This window comes from Coccinella septempunctata, chromosome 1, assembly GCF_907165205.1.
Source record: "Coccinella septempunctata chromosome 1, icCocSept1.1, whole genome shotgun sequence".
Classification (NCBI taxonomy): Eukaryota; Metazoa; Arthropoda; class Insecta; order Coleoptera; family Coccinellidae; genus Coccinella; species Coccinella septempunctata.
In genome coordinates this window covers 9,647,157-9,674,544 of record NC_058189.1, presented here as the reverse complement: position 1 = coordinate 9,674,544, position 27,388 = coordinate 9,647,157, and the positions used below count along the sequence as shown (strand labels likewise).

General features: G+C 36.0%; 2 protein-coding genes across 3 annotated transcripts in view; both read left to right on the top strand.

Moving 5' to 3' along the window:
- The window catches only part of LOC123311308 (neural cell adhesion molecule 1-like), a 191,405-nt gene that overhangs the window by 48,780 nt on the left and 115,237 nt on the right, over positions 1-27,388 (top strand). The gene's annotated exons all lie outside the window — the stretch shown is intronic.
- Positions 11,055-12,145, top strand: LOC123311323 (thymidylate synthase-like). The gene has a single exon (XM_044895223.1). It carries the CDS (start codon positions 11,127-11,129, stop codon positions 12,099-12,101), a length of 975 nt encoding a protein of 324 aa, XP_044751158.1. The 5' UTR covers positions 11,055-11,126; the 3' UTR covers positions 12,102-12,145.

Genomic DNA, 27,388 nt, shown 5'->3' with positions numbered 1-27,388 from the left:
CAAATTTTAAGGTAACTTTGGTTTGATAACCATGGTCCTATATAGCACCGATTCTGAGATATTCGACTTTTTCCTCAGCTCACTAAAATAGCTGATACTAGTCTTCTAATGAATCTATCGAAACCAAATTTTGCCCAGCTCTTGTCAACATATTGAATTATAGGCTACATATTTATTTTCAGAAATCTGATATATAGGGTCTTCAAAAATAAAGTTAAACTTTGCCTGTAATGTGAATAGTTTCAAAAATATGGACGATGAAGTGCATTTTCCCGCAAGAACCAACGATAATTATTAATTAGTGTTGCTACTATATAGTTGGCTTTGATTTTTTTGATAAATTTGATTTACTAGATTGTCTAATGAAAGACAAAAAGAATCTTTTACTCATAATTCACTCCCTCCCAGTAAAATAAATAAATTAAATATTTCTCAATTTTCAGAAATATTTAATTTATTTAAGTTTAAATACATTTTTTGCTCATTTCAATCTGCTCCACATGATGAACAAGAAAAAACAATAGGTTTCCATTTGAAAAAATTATGTTTCGATTGAAATTCTATCTGAATTTTTAACTTTAATTTTTGAAAACCCTGTATATCAGATTGCTAAAAAGAGATATAGCGTATGACCCAATATGTTGACAAGAGCTGGGCAAAATTTGGTTTTGATACATTAATTAGAAAACTAGTATCAGCTATCACTAGCTATTTTCGTGAGCGCCTACAGCTGTCAAAATTTTAGGAAAATGTCGAATATCTCAAAATCGGTGCTATATAGGACCATGGTTGTCAAACCAAAGTTTCTTTAAAATTTGACAAGGAATTCAAAAATGCAATAATATACAGGGTGTTTCATTTAAAATAAGAAAGTTGATACCAACAGGGAAAAAACGGAGCACCCTGTATTAAGGTGGGTTATAAAAAATAAAAGTTCAATCGATTACAGACAAGTTTTGTATTCTACTTTTTCTTCTAGCTCCTTTAGTTTACACAATAATGTGACACCCTGTACCTATGCCATGAGTATTCCATATTACACTCTATTCGATTTCCTAATTGGATATATCTCTAATAAACACTAACTTTTATTGTTTCCTCTTAGTTTTCGAGCTAGTAGGCTACGAGATGCTATTCCTTTGTTTATTTCCGTCTGGAAAATGAAGATGCTGGAGCCAGTGGATCTAAATATAACGTGGTACAATATGGGGAAGTTTTTATGCCTGAATATAAAGCAGTAATTTGTCGAGTGCTGCATTATAATGATACGCGATGAGGCAGTGAGATTATGGATAAGAAATGGACTTGAACAGAGTGAAATAACGATGAATATTTCTTTCTCACCAATATTTTCATAAAACTAAAAGGGGAAGATCGGTGAAAATCTGAAAATTGAGTTCGATATTCTCAACTATACAGGTTTGAGCATAAGTCTGGAATGAAATTGATATTTCGTCAACCAATATCTTGAAATGAAAATGCTGAAAACCGTCAGTTCATTTTTGATTAACCTCTCTTTCTGACATTAACCTTCAGTTTGGAAACATATACCTTGTGTGGGGTCGATAGAAGGCTCACGGAAAATGGAATTACACCATAATCTTTGTTTTTTCAATTTTGTAATAATTAGTAGAAGCATCAGTAGAAGTCTCTAAAAAAAATAAAAAAAATATATAAATAAAAAAAAAGGATTATGGTGGGTTTCCCTTTTCTTTGAGCTTTTCAACAACTCCAAGTTCAAGAAAAAAGCTCAATTTTATGGTCAAAAAATGAGGGCAATTTAATTTATAATCAATTAATGGTTTTCAGCGTTTTCATTTGAGTGAATGGTTGAAGAAATATCGATTACATTCCAACCCTAAATTTAGTGCCATTTATTTGAGAAGTCTCGATATTTCAATAATTCCTGGATTATCAATTCTAATGACAAAGCAAGAAAACTTCCAAAAATCCAATGTTAATCCATAGAAATAGATCGATGTCATGTATAGGATCGATTCTAACCTTATATTCGTTCTATATAATTCTATATAAAAAGGTTGAAAATTTTAGCAGAAGTTGCAATGTTGTGATTGCAAGATAATATAATTTTTTTACTAAAAAGGTCTACGAAGGGTAGATAATGTTGCAGCTATTATTGTTATGTCATTCATATTTTTGCATAACTCCATTGTGATTTGTCATAATATAAAGATGGAAGGCTGTGGGTGTAGTCGATCCATGAAATATATTTATTTAGTAACATTCAGGTTACTTGCAGCCTGGTTCCAACTATCTTCCGTCCATTATACCCACCAGATTTCGTAATTTCATAGCCCACTCTTCTAGTATAATGGAACTTAATGGGTTTCTATCAGCTAGTTCAGATAAATCCTTATTGATACAATAATATTTCGGATTATTAATCTATGATGTATGTTATTCGGTTCTAGTTATTCGATAAGAGGTCAAATCAATGTAACCATATCATTCTTTGATGTTTACTCCAAAATGTACATTATACTTGGAGCCGTGAATTAGTCACTGATAAAATTATGCTAAACATGGGACTCTATCTCAAATCTCGAATAATTCGTGAATTTGAAGAACATTTATCTTTTTCCAGCTGAATTTCATTCATGAATCTTTTGTTAAGTTGTGCACTCTACTGAATTTTATGTTTTGGACTTCATCCTACTGAGGTGCTGAAATAATTTTTTATGCAGTGTGAGTCTCTGACTCGTACAAATATTTTAACAGTAGATTCTTGAGGCGAAAAGAAACACTTTTTTCCATTACCATTTTTTCCGAATCGGCTCGGTTTAAAAGATACAGGCTATTGAGAAACCATAAAAAATTATTTTTACTTCTTTCTCATAAACAGTTTTATCGAATGAAATTAATTTCGGAATATAGTTTTTCATTTATTTGATGAATCTTCTTCGAACACGTCCTCCAGTTTTTTCATTATGACCACTACGTACCATAAAAATACCTTCATATTTTCACGTATAATGCGTCGTTTTCCAGTAATTTGATGTTCAAAAATTAAAAAGTATCTGTGAAATTTGAAAAATTGGGTACTTTGGCTAAATACAACTCTGTTTAAAAGATCCACAGATGTGTAGTGTCACAGAATTAGCTAGTCATTCTAAAGGTAATTTTGTTTTTCCAGGGGTGGCACAGCACATTATGAAAACTCAAAATGGCTATATCTTTTCATCACAGCCGAATCAGAAAAAATGCGTTTATTTTGACCTCAAGAATCTACTGTATTCGTAGAAGTCAAAGACTCATCCTGTATACACCTTCAGATTATACTTGTTGTCTTGTTAATGAATCGAGTTAGTCAAAACATTACATGTTTTAGATACAATTTCCTTCATTTGAAATATTCAAAATTTCTTAATGTGCTTTGGTTTTGATGAAAGTATATGTGAAATTTGGAAAGTTGGGTACTTTGGCTGAATACAACTCTGTTCAAAATATCCACAGATGTGTAGTGTCACAGATTTAGCTAGTTATTCTGAAGGTAATTTTTTTCCAGAGGTGGCACAGGTCATTATGAAAATTTAAAATGGCTATATATCTTTTTATCAGGGCCGACTCGGAAAAAATGGTATAAAAAAGTGTTTCTTTTGTACTCAAGAATCCACCGTTAAAATATTTGTACGAGTCAAAGACCCTGAATAATAAGAGCATAATATGTTTTTTTTATCTTTCTTTTCTCGTATTTTTGTTTGTCATGAAAAGTAATTGGTACAATATCGATACAATCCAGGACGTATATTTCCATCGACTGAAACACAAATACCCAAAGCCTCTTCAGGGAGAACAAAAAGAACCCTATAAATCTGAAATCGCCTCGTCTTCAACAGACTAGTTGCCGAATTCCATGTTTTATTCATGAATTCCGAATGTTTCCCGAAGATATTATTTATGCGAAGCTCCGAAATGTAAGATGCAAAACGTGGGGCTTTGTGGCGAGCTTTAATTTTCGGTTTCTTCGGACCCGTTCGTCAGTTGCCGCCTTCAAAGGGAATGAAGTCGCTCTCGCTTCGGGTTAGAACTTCTGAATTTTTTCAGGTGTGACAAATTACTGTGTAGATAAGGCCGACAGATTAAAGCTCCGGAGAGTCCAAATATTTCTTTTGTAGGTTAATCTACCGACAGCTGAAAAGCTAGCTACTGAATATCTACTGAATTGAGGGACAGTTTCAGAATTAAATTAGCAAAAAAAATTATCGATGTATTTAATGAAATATTTTTTGAAGAGAATTAAAATCTGTAATAATAATTACAGTTTATTTCGTCAAAAACGTTGATATATTTTTGAGTGGAAATGCTGATTAACAAAAATATAACACTGGCCGTTTTTTATTAAGATCTTGAGAACCTACGACGATAAAGAAAATATTCGTTTATTCAATTTATTTTCTCTTCCTCATATGCGACTATATGGGACTGCAACATGTTTAGAATATTCAATCCATTGTCTTGAGCGTTGATATACTGATATATTTGCTAATAATTTTTTTCTTTCTAGGTAATAATTGAATGCGACCGAACACACTTCAGTCGGTAAGTGTATATGTAGATAGTCCATTCAGGAATGATTGACATCTTGGGTGGCTATGGAAAATTGAATTTAAGTTTGTAATAGCTAATAAGTTGAGATTTAGTTTTGCGGAATTCAGGTTGGTATTGTAAATAAACAGTGATCTATTATAAGTGAATCTATGCACAGAACCACCGACTGACGATAATTCGAATTTTATACTGGTGTTTATGACCTTAATTCATTCGTACAAATTCGAAACATTATTCTATCAATTCTGAATGCAGATTAATATAATCTGAATTCGAATATTTCTTCTTTTCAAATGCTTTTCTAGGTTATATTTATTTATTCCAGTTCAGTGATTAAAACTACAGAAAGTATTGAAGCTCTTTTATGATCAGATATGAAGCTGCGTCTGGACTTTCAAGTCCATAAAGTAAGTCAAGGGTGTGTTCATGTCATGGGTTCATGTCATGGGTGTGTTCTGTGTTCAAGTCCTACTGGGATGTCAATCATTCTCGAATGGACTATATGTACGTGCGTGCGCACTCTCTGTCTTAACATGAAAGGTAAACTATCCTCACCTTCAAATATACCTACACCCTGTATATTTGAAGGTGAGGCTTTTTTTCCAACAGAAGGTAGAACTAGTCAAAGTGAAGCGTTTCACCAAAAATAACCTATACAAAACTTTCAAAATGACAAAGTTGAAAAAAAAATTGAAAATTATTACTGAAATAGATCCTAATACGACCTTAGACCGTTTGTTAGCTCAATTGTCGCAAAGCAGTGGGAAAAATCTCCTGATTCGACCATGTGGTTTCGTTTAGGATATTGGATCGTTCGATATTTACATGGTAATGAATATAGAAATTTAGGATTGCCGAATTGTTCTCTTATTTTTTAGGACTTTCACGATTTTATGAAATAGCTCATTTAGATACCCACTGAAATCAACTGACAGAAGACTCAGGACACAAGTGTAAAAAATAGAATATTACATACTTCATAAAGTTCGTCTGAATTATTCATTGTTCGAGCATTCCAACAAACGTCGTAAAAATGAGATGAAATGGGAAACATCATAGCACTTTATCAACTAAACTAACATAAGTCCTTTTAAGAAACTGCCTCGATTTCCTACATTTTTTTTCACTCCAAATTGCACGATACAACAATTATGATTCTCTCAAAAGTGACCTGATGCATCTAATCCGATGAACTTGTTACTGAACCATACATTGTCCAGCCATATGTTTTGTTTCGTTTTTGCTATGCCGGAGTCACCCTCCACAGTCCCGTACTTGAAATTCAATGAATTTTTTTCGAACTTCTAGGGGTTGTATCTCAGCCATCTTGGATATTTTATGTAGACAATTTATGGTTAATCGACTTATTTTGATGAGTTCTACTTTCTGGCAAAAAAAAGCCTCACCTTTGAAAACACCATGTATAGATATAGACTGCTGTAAAATGTTTTCGCACTCATTATACAAGGTTGAGCGTAAGCTTGGAATAAAATCAATATTCCTTCAACCAAGAACTCAAGATGAGAACGTTGAAACCTGTCAGTTGATTTTCAGTTTTTCTCATTTTCTGAAAATGAAATTGAATAATGTGGTGGGATGAGAGTTTTCTATTAGCGGTTTCGTTGTGCTAGCTTGATATTGAAGCCAGCAAAACCCATTTATGAAAAAAGGGTTGAGGAAAATTGGCTTTGGGTTCAAATGACCTCAAAACACTTACAACTTACAACAGTTGGAAATTCATTCCCTCGAGTGCCACTTTACAACTCAAACGCACGTGTTTTAATATAGCAGAAATATATGAGTAATCCTTGGGTATTATTTAGACCAGTGGTGAAAAGAGCTCTGAAGGGGTATTACAATATAGACCTCAAGGTCGCGGTGCACTCTTTTATAACTATGATATAGGTGACATTTTGAGCGTAGTTGGAAATTTGCAATGCAAAATCTAGACAGATTTTTTTTTGCTATTTTATATACGTTTTTGTCAATATGTATATATCAGCACAATATTTTGAAGTTTCTCGGAAAGTGACCTCTAATGTTCCTTTTTATTCGTATCGTTGAAATGATGTCACCTCATTCATCGCGTATCTGGTATATCTTCATGTATTTGTGTGAAAATCTCATTTATCGGTCCAGAATGCATCCTCTTTTATTACTTCCTTTTCCAATTTCGTATGCAACTCGAACGGCCACTGGAAATTCATTCAGAGTCAGACAACAGACCAGTCTCTGTGAAGAGTTTGACCTCCAGCGACTAAATATAACATTGAAGGGTTCATAAGTGTCGAAGTTATCTTCCGGAACAAATATCCATTTCGAAATGTGTAAATGAGTATGTTATTCATAAATTCATTATTCAAGATTACCGAATATAATATCTACTGCAATCAGAGTTCTTGTCTTAATTTCATACAAGATTGCTTTTGTTCATATATAGAACAGGGCAGATAATAAGATTCTTAATTTGGTGTTTATATCGGGGAAAACACTCATCAATCAATCTCAAAGTGCATTCTTATAAATCCAAAGATTGTTTATCCAAACTAATTGAAGAATATAAAGGTCAAATTTTCGATTTCACATGCTACAGATTGAAAATTCCTATACATCCATATGAAATCAGTAGAATGTAAATCACAACTTCAAGATCAAACTGGGCAGAAACATTTAATTACATTCATTCATTGCTGTATCCCGTTGAGAATAAATCTTCAAAAAGTAACAAAACAAAACTATCGGTGCTATCAAACTTATAATTTCATTAGGGCTACTTGCGACTGTTGTCCCTTTTGTGACTGAAAAGACCCAACCGTGATCTACAGATCCTTCCACACTCCGGGCATGGATAGTCACCAACCAGATCTGGCCGCCGCTGTATTCTTCTCGAGTCTCCATTCTAACTGTGGACCAAAGACCTGCAATGTGATCTGTCTATCGCTAGTAATAGTAATTTTTATTGTCGGAAAAACCAGAGGCGCATCATTTTTTCATCTGAAAATATTCAGTCTCGCTGCAGTAGGGACGCCACTGGTAGAAAAAAAAGAAATGATATTTTGCAAAAAGTGATCCTTGACGCTCCTCCTATGTCTCAAATTTTATAAAAATATTTCAAGCAGTGTGAAAGTTATTAATAAAAAACATTTTTTTCTATAATTTCAACACCCTGTATCTCAGAGAGGAAACATTTCTCGACATATGTTTATATGACAAACTAGAGCTCATTTTTGATGTAGAATACGTGGTTAAAATTCCTTGGATACGATCTGGACCAGCCTGTATATTCAGACCAGAAATTAAACAAACAGTAGACTGGCCAAATGAAAAAGCATCCAAAGTTTTCACACGAAGGCACTGAAGCACAACAGACCACAATGTCACCAGTCGTGGCAAAAGAGCATAATAAATCAGGATTCGCGGTGACTCACAACATTAACGAACAAGGTACAATAGGACATTTATGAAACGAAATCACGTACGACATCTGAGATTTAAGGCTGCTTTCAAGTTTGCATGTTGATATCAAGTTATGTCTTTCTTATATTCCGCAAACCCTGTTATTTATTCTTCATGGCAATGTCGGAACCCTATGCAGGAAGGGTCGATTTCGAATTCCATCATAAAGTTGTCTTAGATTAGATTATTGAGTATTATTTTAAAATGTCTTCAGTTTATTGCTTCAATATTCACCAGATTTTTGGTTTTTATTTATTAATTCCATAAAATTGAAACTTTGTGCCTTGTATCCTTTTGGAGAATACAGGGAGTTTTCAAAGGTGAAGCTTTTTTTGACAGAAGGTAGAACTCATCAAAATAACTCGTTTAACCAAAAATTGTCTATATAAAATATCCAAGATGGCTGAGATACAACCTCTAGGGGTTGTTGTTCGACAAAATTTCATTGAATTTCGAGTACGGGACTGTGGAAGGTGACTCCGGCATCGCAAAAACGAAACAAAATATAAACATACGGCTGGATAATGAATGGTTCAGTACCAAGTTCAGCGGATTAGAAGCATCAGGTCACTTTTGAGTGAATCATTATTGTTGTATCGTGCAATTTAGGGTGAAAAAAAAATGTAAAAAATCGAGTCAGTTTCTTGAATGTGGTTATGTTAGTTATGTTGAAAAAGTGCTATGATGTTTCCCAATTTCATCCCATTTCTACGACGATTGTTGGAATGTTCGAACAAGAAGATTGTAATGCCCATTGCGAAAAAATTCGTAAATAATTTAGACGAATTTTATTGGTGAGATTTTGAAGTATTATTCTATTTTTTACACTTGTGTCTTCAGCCTCTTCTGTCAGTTGGTATCGAAGCGAGCCATTTCATAAAATCGTGTAAGTTACTAAAAGATAATGAGAACAATTCTGCAATCCTCAGTTTCCATTTTTAAAGGTTGAAAATTCAGGAATAAGGATCAAAACAATGTCCCTTTTTTGTCGAGACACTTAACTTAAATAAATAAAATAAATAAATTATATCTACGGAACGATTGTAGGAAGTAGAATTTTATGGAACTCTTCGGTGTTCACTATTTTGTATAGAAAAATGCTCGAATAGGTCAACTTTTATTTCAAATGACACAACTTTTCATGTATAATTGAGAAGTTTGTCATTCACCCTCTTCAAGCTATGAAACGTAGTTAACAACCCAAAATTTTTTTTTTACCAGAATTGGATGAACCATTTTTTGATGTGGATATGGTCATTGGTGTCTTTTTCATGAAAATTTTTTTATTATAGGGATGAAATAGTTTGAATCAATGAGTTCGAATTTTACTTTTGAATGTATTTCGACAAAATTTTGCAATATATAATATAAACATTTCGTTGCATAGTAATTCATAAATAAAATCTGAAAGGAAAATCACAGTTACAAAAATTAATGAACATGTAATTGATACATATTTAATATGATAATACGATAATACTGCAAAAATATCAATTATTCTTTAAGTCATTGACTTCAAAGTATAAAAAAAGAAAGAATTCAAATTTAATAATTTTAACCATTTGATTCCCATAATGAAAAAGGGCTGATATAAAACCCCATCTATGACCAAATCAACATCAACACTAAAATGTTTATCTATTTCCGGCACAAAAAAACTTAACTACCCTCATTCTTCGTAGAGGATGCATGATTGAAATTTATGAATTTTTAGCGGTTCAAGGTGTAAATGAATAGTTTCGAAAACATTTGAGAGATGATTACTTGTCAAAAAATAGTGTTGGTTGTAATAAGAAAATTATTGATCTTGCTTCACCAATGTTGTAATTGAAAAATGTTCTCTTTAATTTTTCATCATCTGCTAAATGGACATTTAGTTGTTAGAAGTCTCTGAAATTATTCCTGCAATGACACGTTGTTGAGGTATGAATAAATTTTTGACCTATAAATATGAAAAAGTGACCTTTAGGCCCGGCGCAAATAGAAACGCAGGTTAGTGAGGTGACGCAGCGTGAGTTTTTGTAAAACATAGAAAAGACCAAGACCGCGCAAATAAAGCGTGACAGTGACTTGTCAGATCAGTACGTGCATCGCAGGAAAAAGCTGCGTCGCCCTGCGTCACCTCACCAACCTGCGTTTCTATTTGCGCCTGGCCTTATATGCTTGAAATAAAATGGTAAACCTGAATATATTTTTTTAGTATTGAGTTCAGTTACTCAAGGAGACCTATTATACTGTGCAAATATGGCCTTCATGTTCAGGATAAGTGGTGGTACCGTCATCACTGAAAATAGCCGTAGTGAATTATGACATGGGCAAATCGAAAATTATTTAATGAGCAATTTCAGTAAATCATCTGGCTCAAGTACAGTTTAATGGCTGGAAAAAAGTGGAAACTTTTTGGAATAATGTGAAATTTTTATGTACCATGAAAAGAAAACTGCCGATGTAATGAGTACAATTTTTTCTTGAATAATTAATAGATCAACGAAAAATGTTCAGTCATTGATAAGCTCCAAATATTCGAAACAAGAGCATTAGTCGGAACACGTTATAATCGCAAAATAAGGAAATATTCAATATCTATTTGCTCATTCCTACAAAAGAAAACTTAGTAACTGTAAATTCCAACATGAAGGAATTCTTCAAGAATCACGATGAGCTCACAGTGAGAAGCGATCATAAATGTCGCATAAATAAATCAAACGTGTTTCACATACTGAGGTGCATGAGGTGGACATTAAAATACATGGGAGAAGTTTTGATTGATTGGAATTTTTGAGTTGAATCATTTTCAAATTGGAATTCGAGTGATTGGACAATCCGATCTACATGACTCATAATGAATTTATGTCATTTCAAAAGTGTTGGAGAAGAGTGAAAGGTTGCAATTTATTAAATAATTTGCTTGGTATACCTAATTCATGAAATAATTATACTAAAACAACATGAGTGATGAAACTGACCTGTCTCAGTTTTGGATTGAGCTTCTTGAATTGAGCTAATTCTTTTCTATGCGTGAAAAGTTCTCCGTCATTCAGATGTCATTGAGAGGTATACGATCACATAATGTTTTTGTACGATTATGAATAAAATTCGAAATGAACACCAAAAATACCCCATTCACCATCGAGATTAGTTTGGACAAAGCGAACCTTTTGAATTCAGAAATTGGCACCCTTTCTCTCTGCCAGGGAGATCATAAGAATCAGCACGAGGAATATCAATATCTCCAACTCATCACCAAAATCCTTCAAGATGGTATCAAGAGATCCGAACGATCGGGTTTGGGAACGTATTCCCTCTTCGGGGCTCAAATGAGGTTCAATTTGAGGAATCACTTTCCCCTTCTCACTACCAAGAGGGTGTTCTGGCGAGGTGTGGTCGAGGAGATGCTGTGGTTCATCAGTGGAAGTACGAATTCTTTCCACCTCAGCTCGAAGAACGTCCACATCTGGGATGCCAATAGCACGAGGGAGTTCCTAGATGCCGCAGGGTTGCCTGACAGGGAGGAAGGTGATCTTGGACCTATTTACGGGTTTCAGTGGAGACACTACGGCGCTGAATATAAAGGAATGAACGCTGATTACACAAACAAAGGGATTGACCAATTATCTCACCTCATACAAACGATAAAAACCAAACCGTGCGATAGAAGGATGATAATGTGTTCGTGGAATCCAGTAGACATACCGGAGATGGCCTTACCGCCTTGTCATTGCTTGGTTCAGTTCTTCGTGGGTAACGGTGAGCTATCTTGTATGTTGTACCAGAGATCTGCCGATATGGGACTGGGAGTGCCGTTCAACATCGCCAGTTATGCACTTTTGACTTGCATGATTGCACATGTTACTGATCTTCAACCGGGCGAATTCATCCACACTTTGGGCGATTGTCACATTTATTTCAACCATGTTGATGCGTTGAAAGAGCAAATCCAGAGGGAGCCTAGACCCTTTCCCACACTCAAGATCAAGAAAAAGGTGGAGAACATCGATGATTTCACCTTCGATGATTTCGAATTGATCGGCTATAACCCTTATCCTAGGTTTAATCAGGGTATGATTACTTCTTAGTATCCAGAGTGTTATTGAAGACAAATAAATATTTCTGTAAACCAGTCTAGATTGATTATAGCATTTCGGCATTGTTCTGCACTTTCAGAAAACTTTTGTCAATATGGGAATAATTAAAGTGTGGGACTAAACCCATTCCCTCAGAAAGAAATATACAGCAGGGTGACTTTTTGACTCATACAAATATTTTAGCAGTATATTCTTGAGGTCAAAAGAAACACTTTTTCCTTTACCATTTTTTCAGAATCGGCTCGGTTTAAAATGTACAGGGTGTTGAAATACCATAAAATTTTTATTGCTAGATCTATCTAACAAACAGTTTTATCGAATGAAATGAATTTCGGATTATAGTTTTTCATTTATTTGATGAATCTTTTTCGAACACAAGATATCACCCACGTTTTCTCATTATGACCATTACGTACCATAAAAATACCAAAAGTTCAAAGAACTCAACTCTTGAAACGAAGTTGTACCCTATCTAACGAATATTTGAACGTTTTGTAAAATAAAAGTATCATATTTTCTCGTATAATGCGTCGTTTTCTCTGTTTAAAAGATCCAGAGATGTGTAGTGTCATAAATTTAGCTAGTTATTCTGAAGTTAATTTTGTTTTTCTAGGGGTGGCACAGCTTATTATGAAAACTAAAAATGGCTATATCTTTTGAACAGAGCGAAAAGAGAGTATAGGAAAAAAGTGTTTCTTGTGACCCCAAGATTCTATAGTACTGTTAGTTGCTTTTCTGTATATCAATAGATTCGGGTGACTTGGGACAGTCCTGTAACTTGGGACAATTACCCCCCTTGCAGATTTCTTTGTTTTTTAGCATTTATGAGTGAAGGGATAAACTTATAAGATTGTGTAGCGTCTTTTCGGTTAGTTTAACAATTAATTCCTGTTGAGTTTTCCGTGACCAGAGCGTTTGAATTGACAGGAAAAATCAACAAATTCAGGAGAGTAAAAGCGCGTGTTTTTATGGCCCTTATACTTTCTAGTGTCCTGTACATGTGTTTCACTTTGTGCGTGTGTAATTTTTTTTCTGGATACGTGGGATATTGGGATATAAGATATGTCATGAAACAAGGTTGTTTATAAATCAAACGGCAACACAGATCTCATTAATTTATTTTGTTTTTTCATAGGGTGACTTGGGACAATGCCGAATAGATACAAGCGGCGCATTGGCAGCAGGAAATATGCCGTTTTTTCGCAGGATATTATTATTTACGTTATTTCCACAAAGAAATCACCAAAGAATGAAAGAAATCAAAGCTTCCTTGTTTTGTTCAGTTTTTTTACATTTGAGTTGCAATATATTTATTTTCGCTGTAATAGGGGTTTATCATTTAATTTCCTTACCGAAATTCAACTATATAATCACAAATTCTAATTTTTCAAAACTATACACCGTCCCAAGTCACCTCTTCCATTCGAGAGTTGAGAAACCAAAGGATTTTAACTTGTGTCCCAAGTATCCCAACTCGTTGAGTGACTTGGGACAAGTATATTTTATTTTTTTCAAAATTTATATCGAATTCTGAAGCATGGTATATATCCTAATCAATAGTCTATATCCTAAGCATATTTGAACTTCTTCTTCAGATAAAAATAGGTCACCGTTCTGAAAATATGACATGTTGAATTCAACAATCTTCCCAAGTCACCCGAATCTACGGTAACACAGCTACAATTGTTACTAATGAATTGAATCCCTATTTTTTCCTAGCTATCTATGATATTCTTAATGAAATACAACAAAATATATGCGGAAACTCGTCTGATTAGTTGTTAGTTTTTGTGATAGTTTCTTTGTTCGGAGATTAAGAAGAATCGAGCTTTGTCCCATCTAAGTAAAAATAATCGTAATAACTCTTCTCTGTGGTAATTTCAAATGTTTAGTACAAATCAGCTCCTCAATTAACAGTCCTAAAACAAAATCCATCTCCACCAATGGCGCCCAATGAATATTCGGCTGCAAAGGGATCTCATAATTCCATTAATGAACAGTTCCATTCGTGGTCATTAATAATAATAGTTCGCAGTTTTGCCAGCGGCACCATTAGTATAGCTGCAACTCACTGGGCTCCTAAACTTACTGATAATGGTTAATTCTCGCTTTGAAGTTCGCCGACTGGGAGGTTTCACCTGAAGGCAACATGGAAATGTTGGTAGAATCGTATGGAAACCGAATTCAGGCAATCCAACTATCACACTATCGCTTATTGGAAAACGTGTCTGTATTATCTTCGAGTAATTTCGCCGAAAATTTTCATAGAGAGTATTATCATTATTCAAATAACAAGAGCAGCGGCTACGCCTTTTTTGGAGCTCATACGCTAAATATAGATACAGTTAGTAAACTAAAGAGTAAAAAGGGGGCACAAAAATTATATAGGTATACATTCAAGCACTCAACACTGAGCGAAATATATGTGAATCGAATTTTTGGCAGCACTAAACACGTCGATAATCCTGTTGGACAGGAAGCTTTGTTGCTGAGTAGTCCTGAATTTTTTTTTTAACTTGTATACGAAGATGTATTGATATCTAGTTAGCCTAGACCAGTTCCATGCATGAAAAAAAAAATTGCGTTAACATAGCAAGGAACAATAACTCATTAGAAGTGTCAGTGTGAAGTTTGAGGTCAAAACAGTAAACCAGAGTTACGCAATAAATTAAAAGAAAGAAGATGTCCATCGAAATTGTTCATCGAACCATCATAAAGTACCTGTATAAGGGTTAAGAGATAAGCAGATTTACGAAGATATGCTTAATACCCTTGGTGATCAATGGCCTTCGTATGCGACCGTGAAAATTGGACTGCAAGCTTCAAAAGAGGTAAGTTTTCCATTGAAGATGATGACCGATCGAGAAGGCCAGTTTCTGTGTCAGTCCCCGAAAATATCGATGCAGTTCATGACATGATTTTATCAGACCGTCGAATTGGGCTAAAACGGATATCTGAGGCACTGAATATTTCATACGAACGCGTTCATCATATAGTTCATGTCAATTTGGACATGAAAAAAATTGCTGCAAAATGGATCCCCAAATGTGTACATTTCTACGATCCAGAAACAGAGCAACAGTTGATGGAATGGCGTTCTCCTAGACCTAAGAAGTTTCGTGTCCAAAAATCTGCTGGAAAAGTTCTTGCTTCATGGGATTTTTTGGGATTGCCATGGACTAATCATGATTGATTTTTTGGATAAGGGTAAAACGATAACCGGAGATTACTATTACTGACCACTCTACGGGAAAAAATTAAAGAGAAAATACGCGGAATGCTATCCAAGGGTGTTTTGCCCCTGCACCCAAATCTCATGTTGCCATGCAAAAACGTGATTTAGGGTTTGAATTACTAGAATATCCCTCTTATTCACCAGATTTGGCTCCATCCGACTATCATTTCTTTCCTCAACTGAAAAAAAGGTTAAAAAGTCGTAAAGTAGAGGTAATGAAAGCTGTGGAGGTCTGGTTTGCAGAGCAAGAAGAAACATTTTTTTGAAAGGTCTAGAGACGTTGCAGGTACGCTAAATGTTTCAATTAAGAGGAAAATATGTTGAGAAATAAAATATTTTGACACTGAAATTTTGTTTGGTTCTATAGTAGGCTAAGAATTTTTCAATATATCCTCCTATATAGTATCTTAGTTATTAGTATTGCGGGTGAAGAATGATGAAGGGTTGACTCGAAAGCTAAATTCAAGATCATCTCTGAGTCTTGGACGAAGATTTAACCGAAAATACGCAGCCTCTCTTCATACCCAGGATGGTTACAATGCGTGTAATCTAACCTTGTTTCGCCTCTTATTTATCCATGTCATCCCTGAGGATTGGCACCAAGCACGACCATCAAATTCTTGGACTGGTCTTACGTAAGATAGTAATGAACAGCTTCAGTTCACCTGCACTACTACAGTTTTTTGGAATTTCAGTTCAAATTAAAAGTGCCTATACACGGACCGGCGAACTGCAGTCCAGGGCTGTCAATTTGAACTGAAATTCCAAAAAACTGTAGTGCAGTTGAACTGAAGAACTACGTTATCTGCAGTCCTGGACTGCAGTTTGCCGGTGCATGTATAGGCACTTTTATACTCTGCAAAAAGTTGATAATGACAGAGCGGACAAGCAAAAATGCTGATGTCGAAAAAATATTCTTTCTTGTGAAAACTTTCACATACCTTTGAGGTGATAGAAGTCAAGCTTATTGGACAGTAGTTTTTATGACACAGTTTGTCGCTAACATGAGTTATTTAACCACTACACGTGTTTCGCTATGACAGTAGCATTTTCAGGTGGGTGAAGGTAAACCGATGAATCATTGAAAAATATTTTGGTGGTTGAACAATTCTCAAAAACGAAGGTCTCAGTGCAGTTATTTACTGCGTGAACATTTTTTCAACTTTTCAGTGGCAAATCCAGAAGATATATTTATAAATTTAAGATGGATCTTTCACTCCAATTTATCGAACATGATGAAGGGCAGTAAGAAACGATATAAAATGAGTAAATTACACAATCCATTGTAATCTCCACTTCCTTATTGGAACAGGTAAATGGTCCACAATGAAATAGCTACTCTTATTTATCTCAGGAATGCACTGAACTTTTATGTGCCTCTTCGTTCCTTCATGAACAGTGATGTATGTAGGCTTTATTCCCTTATCACGATCGGTATTCCCGAGTCTGAATATTCAATGAGTGGAGCTATTCACCATCGGCGTATAGGTTATGTACTGTGAACATGAGTAATCATATATTAGGAATTATTTATGCATACCTACAGAAAACGTTCATGGAGGAATTTTCAAAGGATCCCTCGTGAATACCAATAACGTGCCGGAAAATTCACCTTTCAAAATTCAGCCCATTTTGGCTCCTTGGACATGTATCCGTTTCGGAACAGAGTGCTGGAGAAAATTAACAAATCCAACCGTAATTTTTAACTTCAGGTTTTGGATAATGTTCAAATTATTTCTCTCCACATTTTAGAAATTAAGATTGAGCACTACATGCCTCAATTATACGAAATTTTTCTTCTTTTTTCAACGCATGTACCTACATTTAAGTTTTTTCCAATAAACGGAATTAATAATCTTAATTCCATGCTAGAATTGCTGCTCCATTTGTGGAACATGCGGGGAAGCAGAAGGAGATGAAGAATTATTTTCGAAGAATAATCATAATAAATGAAGTCTTTATTGGTGCAATATCTGGAGAATTGCAATATATGATGAATCGTTGTTTTGATTGCTCTGTCATCGCATGCAATAAAAACTTCATCGGTTCTCTTCAGATAAAAATTCTGAGAAACATCCTCATTATTGGTTTTAATTGATCGTTAAGATATCTATAATTTTATTTTCATCATAAAATCATATGGATGAAAGGATATAGCCAAGAATAGTTACCCTATTAATCGTCGTAAATAGTTTCTGTTGATTCCGGTTCATTAGATGAAAGTATTACAGAATTTGAAGAATAGTGTCCATCCATATATTACAATATTGACCGGACAACTCTTTGTAATATCAAAAAATTGTTTCAACAGAAACAAATGAAGTATACAATCGAGAAACTAAATATTCAGTATGTTAGCTTGTATGAAAACCTTAATTCCTACTAATAGTTCTTGACTGATGCTTTATGACTTATCCCAAAACGTCCAGAAATATTGTGAAAAAAAACTCGTCATACAGAAGTAAATTTTTTGTATACTTTAGCCTCTCGGATATGGAACACTACGAGGATTTATTGAAAAATTCTTAGCCTACTATAGAACCAAACAAAATTTTAATGTCAAATTATTTTATTATTCAACAACATATTCACCTCTTAATTGGAAACATTTACAGCGAACCTGCAACGTACCTAGACCTTGAAAAAAAAAGATTCTTCTTGCTCTACGAACCAGATCTCCACAGCTTTTATTACCTCCTCGTTGGAAGAAAATTTACTACATTTTAAACTTTTTTCAGTTGAGGAAAGAGATGATAGTCGGATGGAGCGAAATCTAATGAATAAGGGGGGTTTTTTAGTAATTCAAAGACTAAATCACGAATTTTTTGCATGGCATTATGAGATTTGAGTGCCAGGGGCGTTGTCCTGCAAAAACAAAACACGCTTTCCGCGACTTTTCTCTTCAATTTTTTCCCGTAGAGTGGTCAGTAATCTCCGGTTATTGTTCTACCCTTATCAAAAAAACCAATCATGATAACTCCATTGGAATCCCAAAAAACTGAAGCAAGAACCTTTCCAGCAGATTTCTGGACACGAAACTTTTTAGGTCTTGGAGAACCAGAGTGTCGCCATTCTACAGATTGTTGCATTGTTTCTGGATTGTAGAAATGTACTCGAGTGTCATCCATAGTAACAATTCGGTTTAAGAAGTCTGCATCGAGCACAGATCGAACGCGATGCTTCTACCCTTCCACGCTTTTGGTCAACATTCAAACATTTGGGGCGCCATTTTGCAGCAATTTTCCTCATGTCCAAACTGACGTGAACTATATGATGAAGGAGTTCTCATGAAATATTCAGTGCTTCAGATATCCGTTTTAGCCCAATTCGACGGTCTGATAAAATCATGTTATGAACTTCATCGATATTTTCGGGGACTGACACAAAAACTGGCCTTCCCGATTGGTCATCATCTTCAATGGAAAATTCACCTCTTTTGAAGCTTGCAGTCCAATTTTTCAAGGTCGCATACGAAGGACATTTATCACCAAGGGTATTAAGCATATCTTCGTAAATCTGCTTAGCTCTTAACCCTTTTAAATAGAGGTACTTGATGATGGCTCGATACTCCAATTTTTCGATTTTCACAATTTTGGTGGACGTCTTCTTTATTTCAATTTATTGCGTAACTCTGGTTTACTTTTTTTACCTCAAACTTCACACTGACACTTCTAATGAGTTATTGTTCTTTGCTATGGTAACGCAATATTTTTTATGCATGGAACTGGTCTAGGCTAACTAGATATCAATACATCCTCGTATAGTAGGTATTCTCAGTCCCAATAAGAGTTGGTCAACGCTCAAGAATGTGGACGTTAGGGGCAGTGGGTATGCCAGTGGAGAAAATGAGAACGACCTGTCGTTCCATATTTGTCCATTTTGCGTAGACGATTTATATTGAACATTGACGACTGGTGTACCCCTATTCGCCCTATTGGTTACACCCTCGGATGCTCCTTCTTGCCCCCTGTGTTGGTCATGACGAGTCCGAAGAGATAATTGACACTTCATTGCCGTATAATAAGCACTGCTGCCAATTTCGCGATAGGACAAATCAACATCTCTATGGACCAATGTTCGACCACTGACAAGCTCTCTTACATTTTTTGACGTCTTCAAAGTGACAGAATCCTAACTCTATTTCTATCTCGGTTTCTTCACGAAAAACTAAAGAATAAATCCAAGCTTTCGCAAGAAAAAATTTAAATTGAAATATAGACATTGGTACCTTAGCATCCTCCAAATATAGTTAGTCCATTGCTATTTAATCACATTGCAGAAATTGTTCCTTCTGTAATACTTCTGATGTCACTGAGATTATATCTGACAACCCATCATAAACATAAATATTATAAATTACATTAATGACTCTCTTATCCTCAGCTTCTTTCATCCTTGACTACCCTTCACCAATCATTTCACTATTAACCTCTCATCAATGTCGTTCGTTTTTCCAAATGGAAATCATGTTATGACGCTAATGAAACAAATCTGTCAATAGTGAATGGATACCTCTGAATACCATCACCTACTCCATCATTCATAACGAGCTCAATCAACGACGTAGGTGACGGTCTACAGTATTATATGGCGTTCTTCCACTTTTAATTTCATCATCGTCCTGTTAGTATGCATTTCGATCTAGCAGGTGCTGAATGCTAAGAGAGGTCATTACTGAGAATAAGTGGACGACGCCGCTCACCATAGACTGTATGCCGCTTCCACAGCCCACTTGGACGTGGTCACCACTCGGATGGCACGGTTCGCGGACGTTCAACTTGAACTGAACATTTATTTTTGTTCATCACTATTCATACGCTGAACAACTCGAAAGAATTTATTGGGATTCTCGTCAATTATTAATTAGACGTCGGTCTTGGGCGTTGTGAGGTTGTAGGCGGATAGGAATTTGGTGGGATTTATTTTTCGATGGAATTCGATGGCTTGAGATCCATCATGTTCGGTGAATAGGTTACTTTCTGATGGATGTCTGCCAAAACATAATAGGAATGTGCTCATATCATGTTCTATATTTTGGCATAATACGAGGATATATTGAAAAATTCTTAGCCTACTAGAGAACCAAACAAAATTACAATGTCAAAATATTTTATTATCCAGCATATTCTCCTCTTAATTGGATACATTTATCACAGCAAACCTGCAAAGTCTCTAGACTTTTCAAGAAAAATGTGAATAAGGGGGGTGTTCTAGAAATTCAAACACTAAATCACGAATTTTTTGCATGGCAACATGAGATTTGTGTGCAGGGGCGTTGTCCTGCGAAAACAAAACACCTTGGGATAGCTTTCCGCGTCTTTTCTCTTTCATTTTTCCCGTAGTGTGGTCAGTAATATCGAATAGTAATCCCCGGGTATTGTTCCACCCTTATCCAAAAAATCAATCATGATCACGCCATGGCAATCCCAAAAAACTGAAGCAAGACTTTTTCCAGCAGATTTTTGGACACGAAATTCCTTAGGTCTTGGAGAACCAGAGTCTCGCCATTTCCCATTCCATCGATTGTTGCTTTGTTTCTGGATCGTAGAAATGTACCCAAGTCTCATCCATAGTAACAATTCGGTTTAAGAAGTCTACCTCATTTTCAAATCGAGCACAGATCGAACGCGATGCTTCTACCCTTGCACGCTTTTGGTCAATATTCAAACATTTGGGGATCCATTTTGCAGGAATTTTTTTCATGTCCAAATTGAAGTGAATTATATGATGAATGTGTGGTGTTGCTAGAACACTTGAACGATCAGTAAAAGGTACTGTCTTGTTTTCATTATAAATTTTCTGGGTACTCAGAAATTCAAGCGCTACCAAGTATGATATACCAGCAAACGTTAAAATCTAAAGAATAAGGAGATATGCCAGTATTGGGAATTCAAATGTAGATTGCAGCGACATGGTTTGAAGTAAAAAGTTAATGCAGTCATTGTCATTTTTGAAGGAGATTTTCAAATTTTCATCGAATAAATTCTTTTTTCTCAGTTTAAAGTTGTTTTTTCTCAATTTTGAAGATTGGTTGTCGGAACTGGATTCAAGTGTGTTAATTATTATTATCAATTTCAGGTCAATAAATGTCATGTACCTATTAGTATTTATGAAAAAATTACGACTATGTTCTGAATCAGCTGATAAAAGGAAGCAATATTTTTTGAATCCAAACTTCTTGGCTCTTTATACGATGATAATAGAAGGAAATTGATTATATGGATAGCCACAACTATGATACCTTGCCTTCTCCATAATATACAATGGCTAAATTTGCAACATTGATGAAACTTGTCCAAGTTGAACTGGAAATCAGATATCATTTTCTAAATGAATTTTGAGTGAATGTTATCGAAATTCATATATTTATCAACTAGGTGGAAATTGTTCTCTCTGGGGGAAACAGATTTGTTTTTTGTGTAAATCGTTTCATTCTGAGGTTTTGTATACAGGTTAGTTAATTTATCTTCTGTTCTTCGTAACCAATTTGAAATGTACAAAAACTTTACCGTGCTATAAGGACGAGCTATATGTATCCTCAAACATTGACTAAACGTTCATTTCATCGTGGAAAATACTAAAAACTTCTTCACAAGAAAGTCGTATACGGAGATTTGCTCAAAGGATGCAAAGTATAAAAACTTCACTAAGCTTTCCCCATTGTCACGAGATAGATTAAGATTTTTTCAACAGATTAAGATATATTTTTCATGAAAACTCTTATTGAAGCATCAAAATATTCTCCGTTCCTCTATGTAAACAATACAAAAACTGACACCAGGGGCATATCGCTTGTTTGGAATTCCCAATAGAAATATTCAAACAAAAACGAAATGATCCCAATGAAGGCATAAATTTCCCAACTAACGATTCGATAAATTCATAAGGTTCATAGTCCGGAACAATGTAAAGTTTTGTCACGCTCCAAAACGTGTCTTATATTCTTCCACGAGAATTTGGCGCCGTAGAGTTTGTTATTCCGTGAAAGTATTAGATTAAATCTGTATGAATAGAAGTTTTGAATGTCGGGAGGATCAAAGGTTTTCATTCGGGAAATTCGAAGAGCCTATGCGGAATAGTTCCATCCTGGACAGTAACAAGATGCATATTGTCATGATCATCCGAAAAATATGAATAAGTATCAATCAATGAAGATAATGGAACTTTAAAGCCGCAATAATCACTTCATAGCAAAATGAATTAATTATTAACTCTATTCATCCAGTTGCTATTGGTAAAGTGGCTTATTTGGTCTATATACTTTAGGATGAGAAATGAATTTTCGACATCTCTTTCATGTGGAAACATTCGTTGATTTGATATGAGCTTGACGTGGTGTGAACTCGTCATTTCGTTCATGGTTCGTGTCGTTACCCATAGAATAAGATGGAATAGGGCACCTGCTGTGCCAGCAGTCAAGTCAATCCCTTATATTTCTAATATTAAACCAACAACTCAAGTCACTCTGTCTGGAAATTATTTATATCCTGGTATTTTACGGTCTAGACCTAAACACTTGATCTCCAATAAAACAGTAAGAACAGTTTGAGTTGTAAATGTCAGTTATACTTCATGAAACTTCCTTATTAGTTCCACAATTTTGGATTACATTTTCAACTGAGTCCTATTCAGCATACAGCCACACTCGACACACGACACGCTGTCGATGTGTATAGGTGTTGTTCCAGTTGAAATATATCTTTTTCTGGAACAAAAAGTTTGGATTTCCATTCAAATCAAGTGAACCACTCTCCACCTCTCGTAGATCATAAACTCCACATGAAAACTTGCGCAAGTTCTAAAAACAATTTACCTGTTCGAGCAAGTTTCTAGAAAATAGTAAATACCGAATTTCCTTATTTCGTCCTTTACTTTTCACACTCTCTGTATACCTATACGTTACAAGATAGATATGAACTACAGCGGTAGTACGCCCTATTGTCACCTATGCGTCTCTAGCATGGTGGACAAAAATCGAAGAGGTCACCACACACAGCCGGCTGCAGAAACTGCAAAGGCTGGCCTGTGTTGGAGTTACGAAAGCTATGCACACAGCTCCTACAGCAACGTTGAGGCCATACTTGATCTGCCTCCCCTACATTTACATGAAATGCAGCCTGCTGGAAGCAATAAGAATATCCCTTAACTGGAATCTCCTATCTGGAAACTGGGTTGGACATGTGAGGATATTGAACCAACTGAACTCAAACCTCTTGACAAAACCATCGGATGTCATGCAAATCATTTTCTATTTCGAAACGCCCTTTGAAACGGTCATAGCTGACCGTATAGCTGACCGTCCTAGTGCAATAAGTTTCGTAAATCGTTTGGACAAAAAGTCATCCACGTGGTTTACCGATGGATCAAAATCAGAAAGGGCCACCGGCATTGGCGTATATGGACCTAAACTGAGAGATCACCTCCAGAGCCCTGGGAGGTGAGCCCTCTATTTTACAGACCGAGATAATGGCTGTTCACGTATGCACTCAGGAGTGTCTTAAAATGAACCCCAAAGGGGCGCATATCTATATCACCACTGACAGCCAGGCCACGCTTAGGTCCCTGAAATCACACTGCCAGAGATCTCTGCTGACATGGGAGTGCCGTAATACCATAAAGCAACTGGCCAGAGACAACAAAGTGGCTCTACTATGGGTACAGGGGCACTGTGGTGTTGAAGGAAATGAGAAAGCCGATGAACTTGCAAAAAGGGCATCAAGGTTAACACCCGCTGGACCTGAGCCTTTCTGTGGGTTTGGCAATACCAATATAAGGCAGCGGTCCAACAATGGAAGTTGAACAACAGAATAACCCTCCGTAGAAATACTCTTGGACTTACTCAATCAAAGAAATTCGTGGTGATTTTACCGACCTACACCAGAAAACTGCTAAAGCTGTCACGAGCTGAGTTTCGGGTGATGGTGGAACTGCTGACAGGGCACTGTCGGTACAAATATCATTTGTATCTTATGGGAAAGTCAGCAGATGAGATTTGTAGGCTTTGTGGATCAGAAGCAGAAACAGCTGAACACATGGTATGCAAGTGTCCAGAGCTGGTGGACCTAAGAACCACTCATATGGGGAAACCAGTCCTGGATTCTCACGAGGTAACGGCCTCTAAGGATGTTGTCGGTTTCATCAACACCATTGATGACCTCCTTGGGTTCCTATGAATGAGTAGTTGAATGAATGGTTCTCGAAAGGCCAAGTGAGCCACAACATTATAATAATAATAATAATAGATATGAAATCGTTGGTCAAAATTAAAGAGAACATTGATAATGCCATATAAAATTAGTGATCATCAAGAAACGATGTTCCATATTCTTCATTTTGTAGATAGACGAAACAATTAAATATTAGGAAAATAATTTTTTTTATTGTGTAGCCAGGCAGCGATGGCGGTTTGAATACCTGGATGAGTGACCTCTCTAGTTACTTTTCAGTTCACCCATGGTTTCATCGATTACACGACGTGCCAAAAACCTTAATCATCCGACCTGCAAGTTAACTGTATTCGACCACCCCATATCATAAAATGATCACATATTCATATTCAAATGACCCTGACGATCTGAATATTTAAATGTTAGCTACTAATACTCGATTTCCTAGAATGACGGTGCATGTACGATGGTCAGGCTCTATTTTCAAAACATAAAATTGAACGTGACTCTATTTTATTCGAGGATAGGCCGATGATGTCATGTACTGATGTAATGCCCCATTTCTTTCGGGCGTTTGGCACATCGCCACCATGAATTGTTTATACTGCCGGCGTCATGTTACGGATGCACTCGGAATAAGTGGAACTGGTATCGGGAAAGTGTCGCAGGTAGTGAAATCTTCAACCCACTTTTCACCGTCTAATGGAAACCCCGTGTTTCATGATATAAAAATGTCGAACCCGTGTGGAAATCACGACAATGGGAAAATTCACAGGCCCGAAACAATATCCTGAATAAAACAGGTGAACAGCGATATATTGTCAGCGAAAATTGATGTGTTCATATTGAATCAGGAGGAAGGAAAGTTTTTGTCCCAGTTTTGTTTCTTCTGGGGTTGTTATATATAACTTTTTGACGAGAATAAACTTCCAACAGGACACTTATGAATTGTGTGTATTCCTATCATTGGGAAAATTTCTCCAAGTGACAGTGAGTGCGTTCTTAACCAACCTCTCTTATCTCAAAAAATGGCAACTTGTTCCGACCTTCTGAAGCAGTTTGAAAACTTGTAGATTGAAGTTCACGATTTCTGGGAATACATACGGTCATTCTGGACCTTTTATATGTATAACCTAATGAGCCAGTAAATTTTTGTAACATTGCGCTATTTATACTTACCCAATTCTATCCTTCCCCTTCCCCACATGTTTCAGAGGAACTGCACAAATATGCATTGATGACTAAGTCACTTAGTTGGCACCCCGAACCGTCCAATCCTGCCATGACCAAAATAGAAAAAGATGGAGAGAAGTGGGCAACTTTGATGAACGATCCTTGTTTAGTTGATCAATCTTCAAAGATGGAAATGGCTTTAGTGGAGCATCTTCGAATACAGTGACAAAATGAATATTTTTCGCAACTTTGTCATGATAAATCATCCTAGATTTCAATATAAGACTTTCATTGATTAAAACCTTCCAGCTAAAATTCTCTAAATGAAGGTGAAGACCCTTCTTCTCTGAAGATATAAAAATGAACTTTGGACTGAAAAAATGTGGTATTCTCAATAAAACGAGAGACAAAAAAGGAGAAGGTGGTTCATTCAAACTCCAGGAAGGTGCAGAAATGGAAGCTTTGAAAGGGGGAGATACATTCATTCATTGCTGTATCCCGTTACCGAGAATAAATCTACTAAAAGTATCAAAAACAAAACTATCGGTGTGAACAAACTTATAATTTCATTAGGGCTACTTGCGACTGTGTGCCCTTTTGTGACTGAAAAGACCCAACCGTGACCTACAGATCCTTCCACACTCCGGGCATGGATAGTCACGAACCAGATCTGGCCGCCGCTGTATTCTTCTCGAGTTTCCATTATAACTGTGGACCAAAGACCTCCACTGTGACCTGTCTTACGCTAGTTGTTCCCAGTTATGATAAGCATTAACTGATTTTAGGGACTGATGCAGTATATCCTTAAAACGCTTATTCTGGCCTCCTGGTTTCCGAGATCCCTATATGAATTCGCCATACAGAGCTACTTTGCAAAGCCTTGTGACTTGCATACTCAGAACGTGGCTGCTTCATCTCAGTCGAGCCCCTGTTACTTGAGTATCAATTGTTATACAACTCGCGCGCTGCAAGACTTCCGCATTTGAAACTTTGTGGAACCATCTGATGTGCATTATTTGTCTTAGATTACGTTGTTGCGTTTGTTCAAGCTATCCAGCTTTCGCTTCCATAATGAAGCGTTGAGAGGACCACTGCTTTGTAAACAGAGTCTTGGTCTTGAGATTGAGGTCGTAATTTTGGAACACGTAGAGAGATACACATCTAGGTACCAAACAAGCTAGAAGGATCAATCAGAGCCAGATGAAGAAAGAATTAACGGAGGAGTTCACTTGAAGATTGAGCAGGATAATGAGAACTTAACAGCAAGAATCTGATCAAAGCGATTGATGCCTACGCTTTCTCAGCACTGAGCCACTCCTTCGGTATCATCTCTTGGACCAGCACCGATTTAGCATCCAAACAGAGGAAAATAAGAATAATGCTGACGAAGCATCATGAACATCACCCTGAAAGCTCAATACAATGAACAGAGCTGCCAGGACACCTTGGGGGTCGAGGAATTATTGATTTGTCCAACCGTATGTACTAGGAAATTTAAGGAGAATTTTTCCTCAACAAGGCTGATTCATCAGAACTTCATCGATTAGTGTGTGATGCTGATAATTCTTCTCCGTTGCAACAGGATCACATAGAAATCGTCGAACACTCTGCAGAAAGCAAAACGCAGAAACTGATTGACAAACCTTTGCATGGGGGACACCAGAACGAGGTCAATCATGATCATGGCGACATATATGCGTCGA

Excerpts from the sequence above, each read along its gene's own strand:
- LOC123311323 (XM_044895223.1), top strand. The coding sequence starts at position 11,127 with ATGAACACCAAAAATACCCCATTCACCATCGAGATTAGTTTGGACAAA.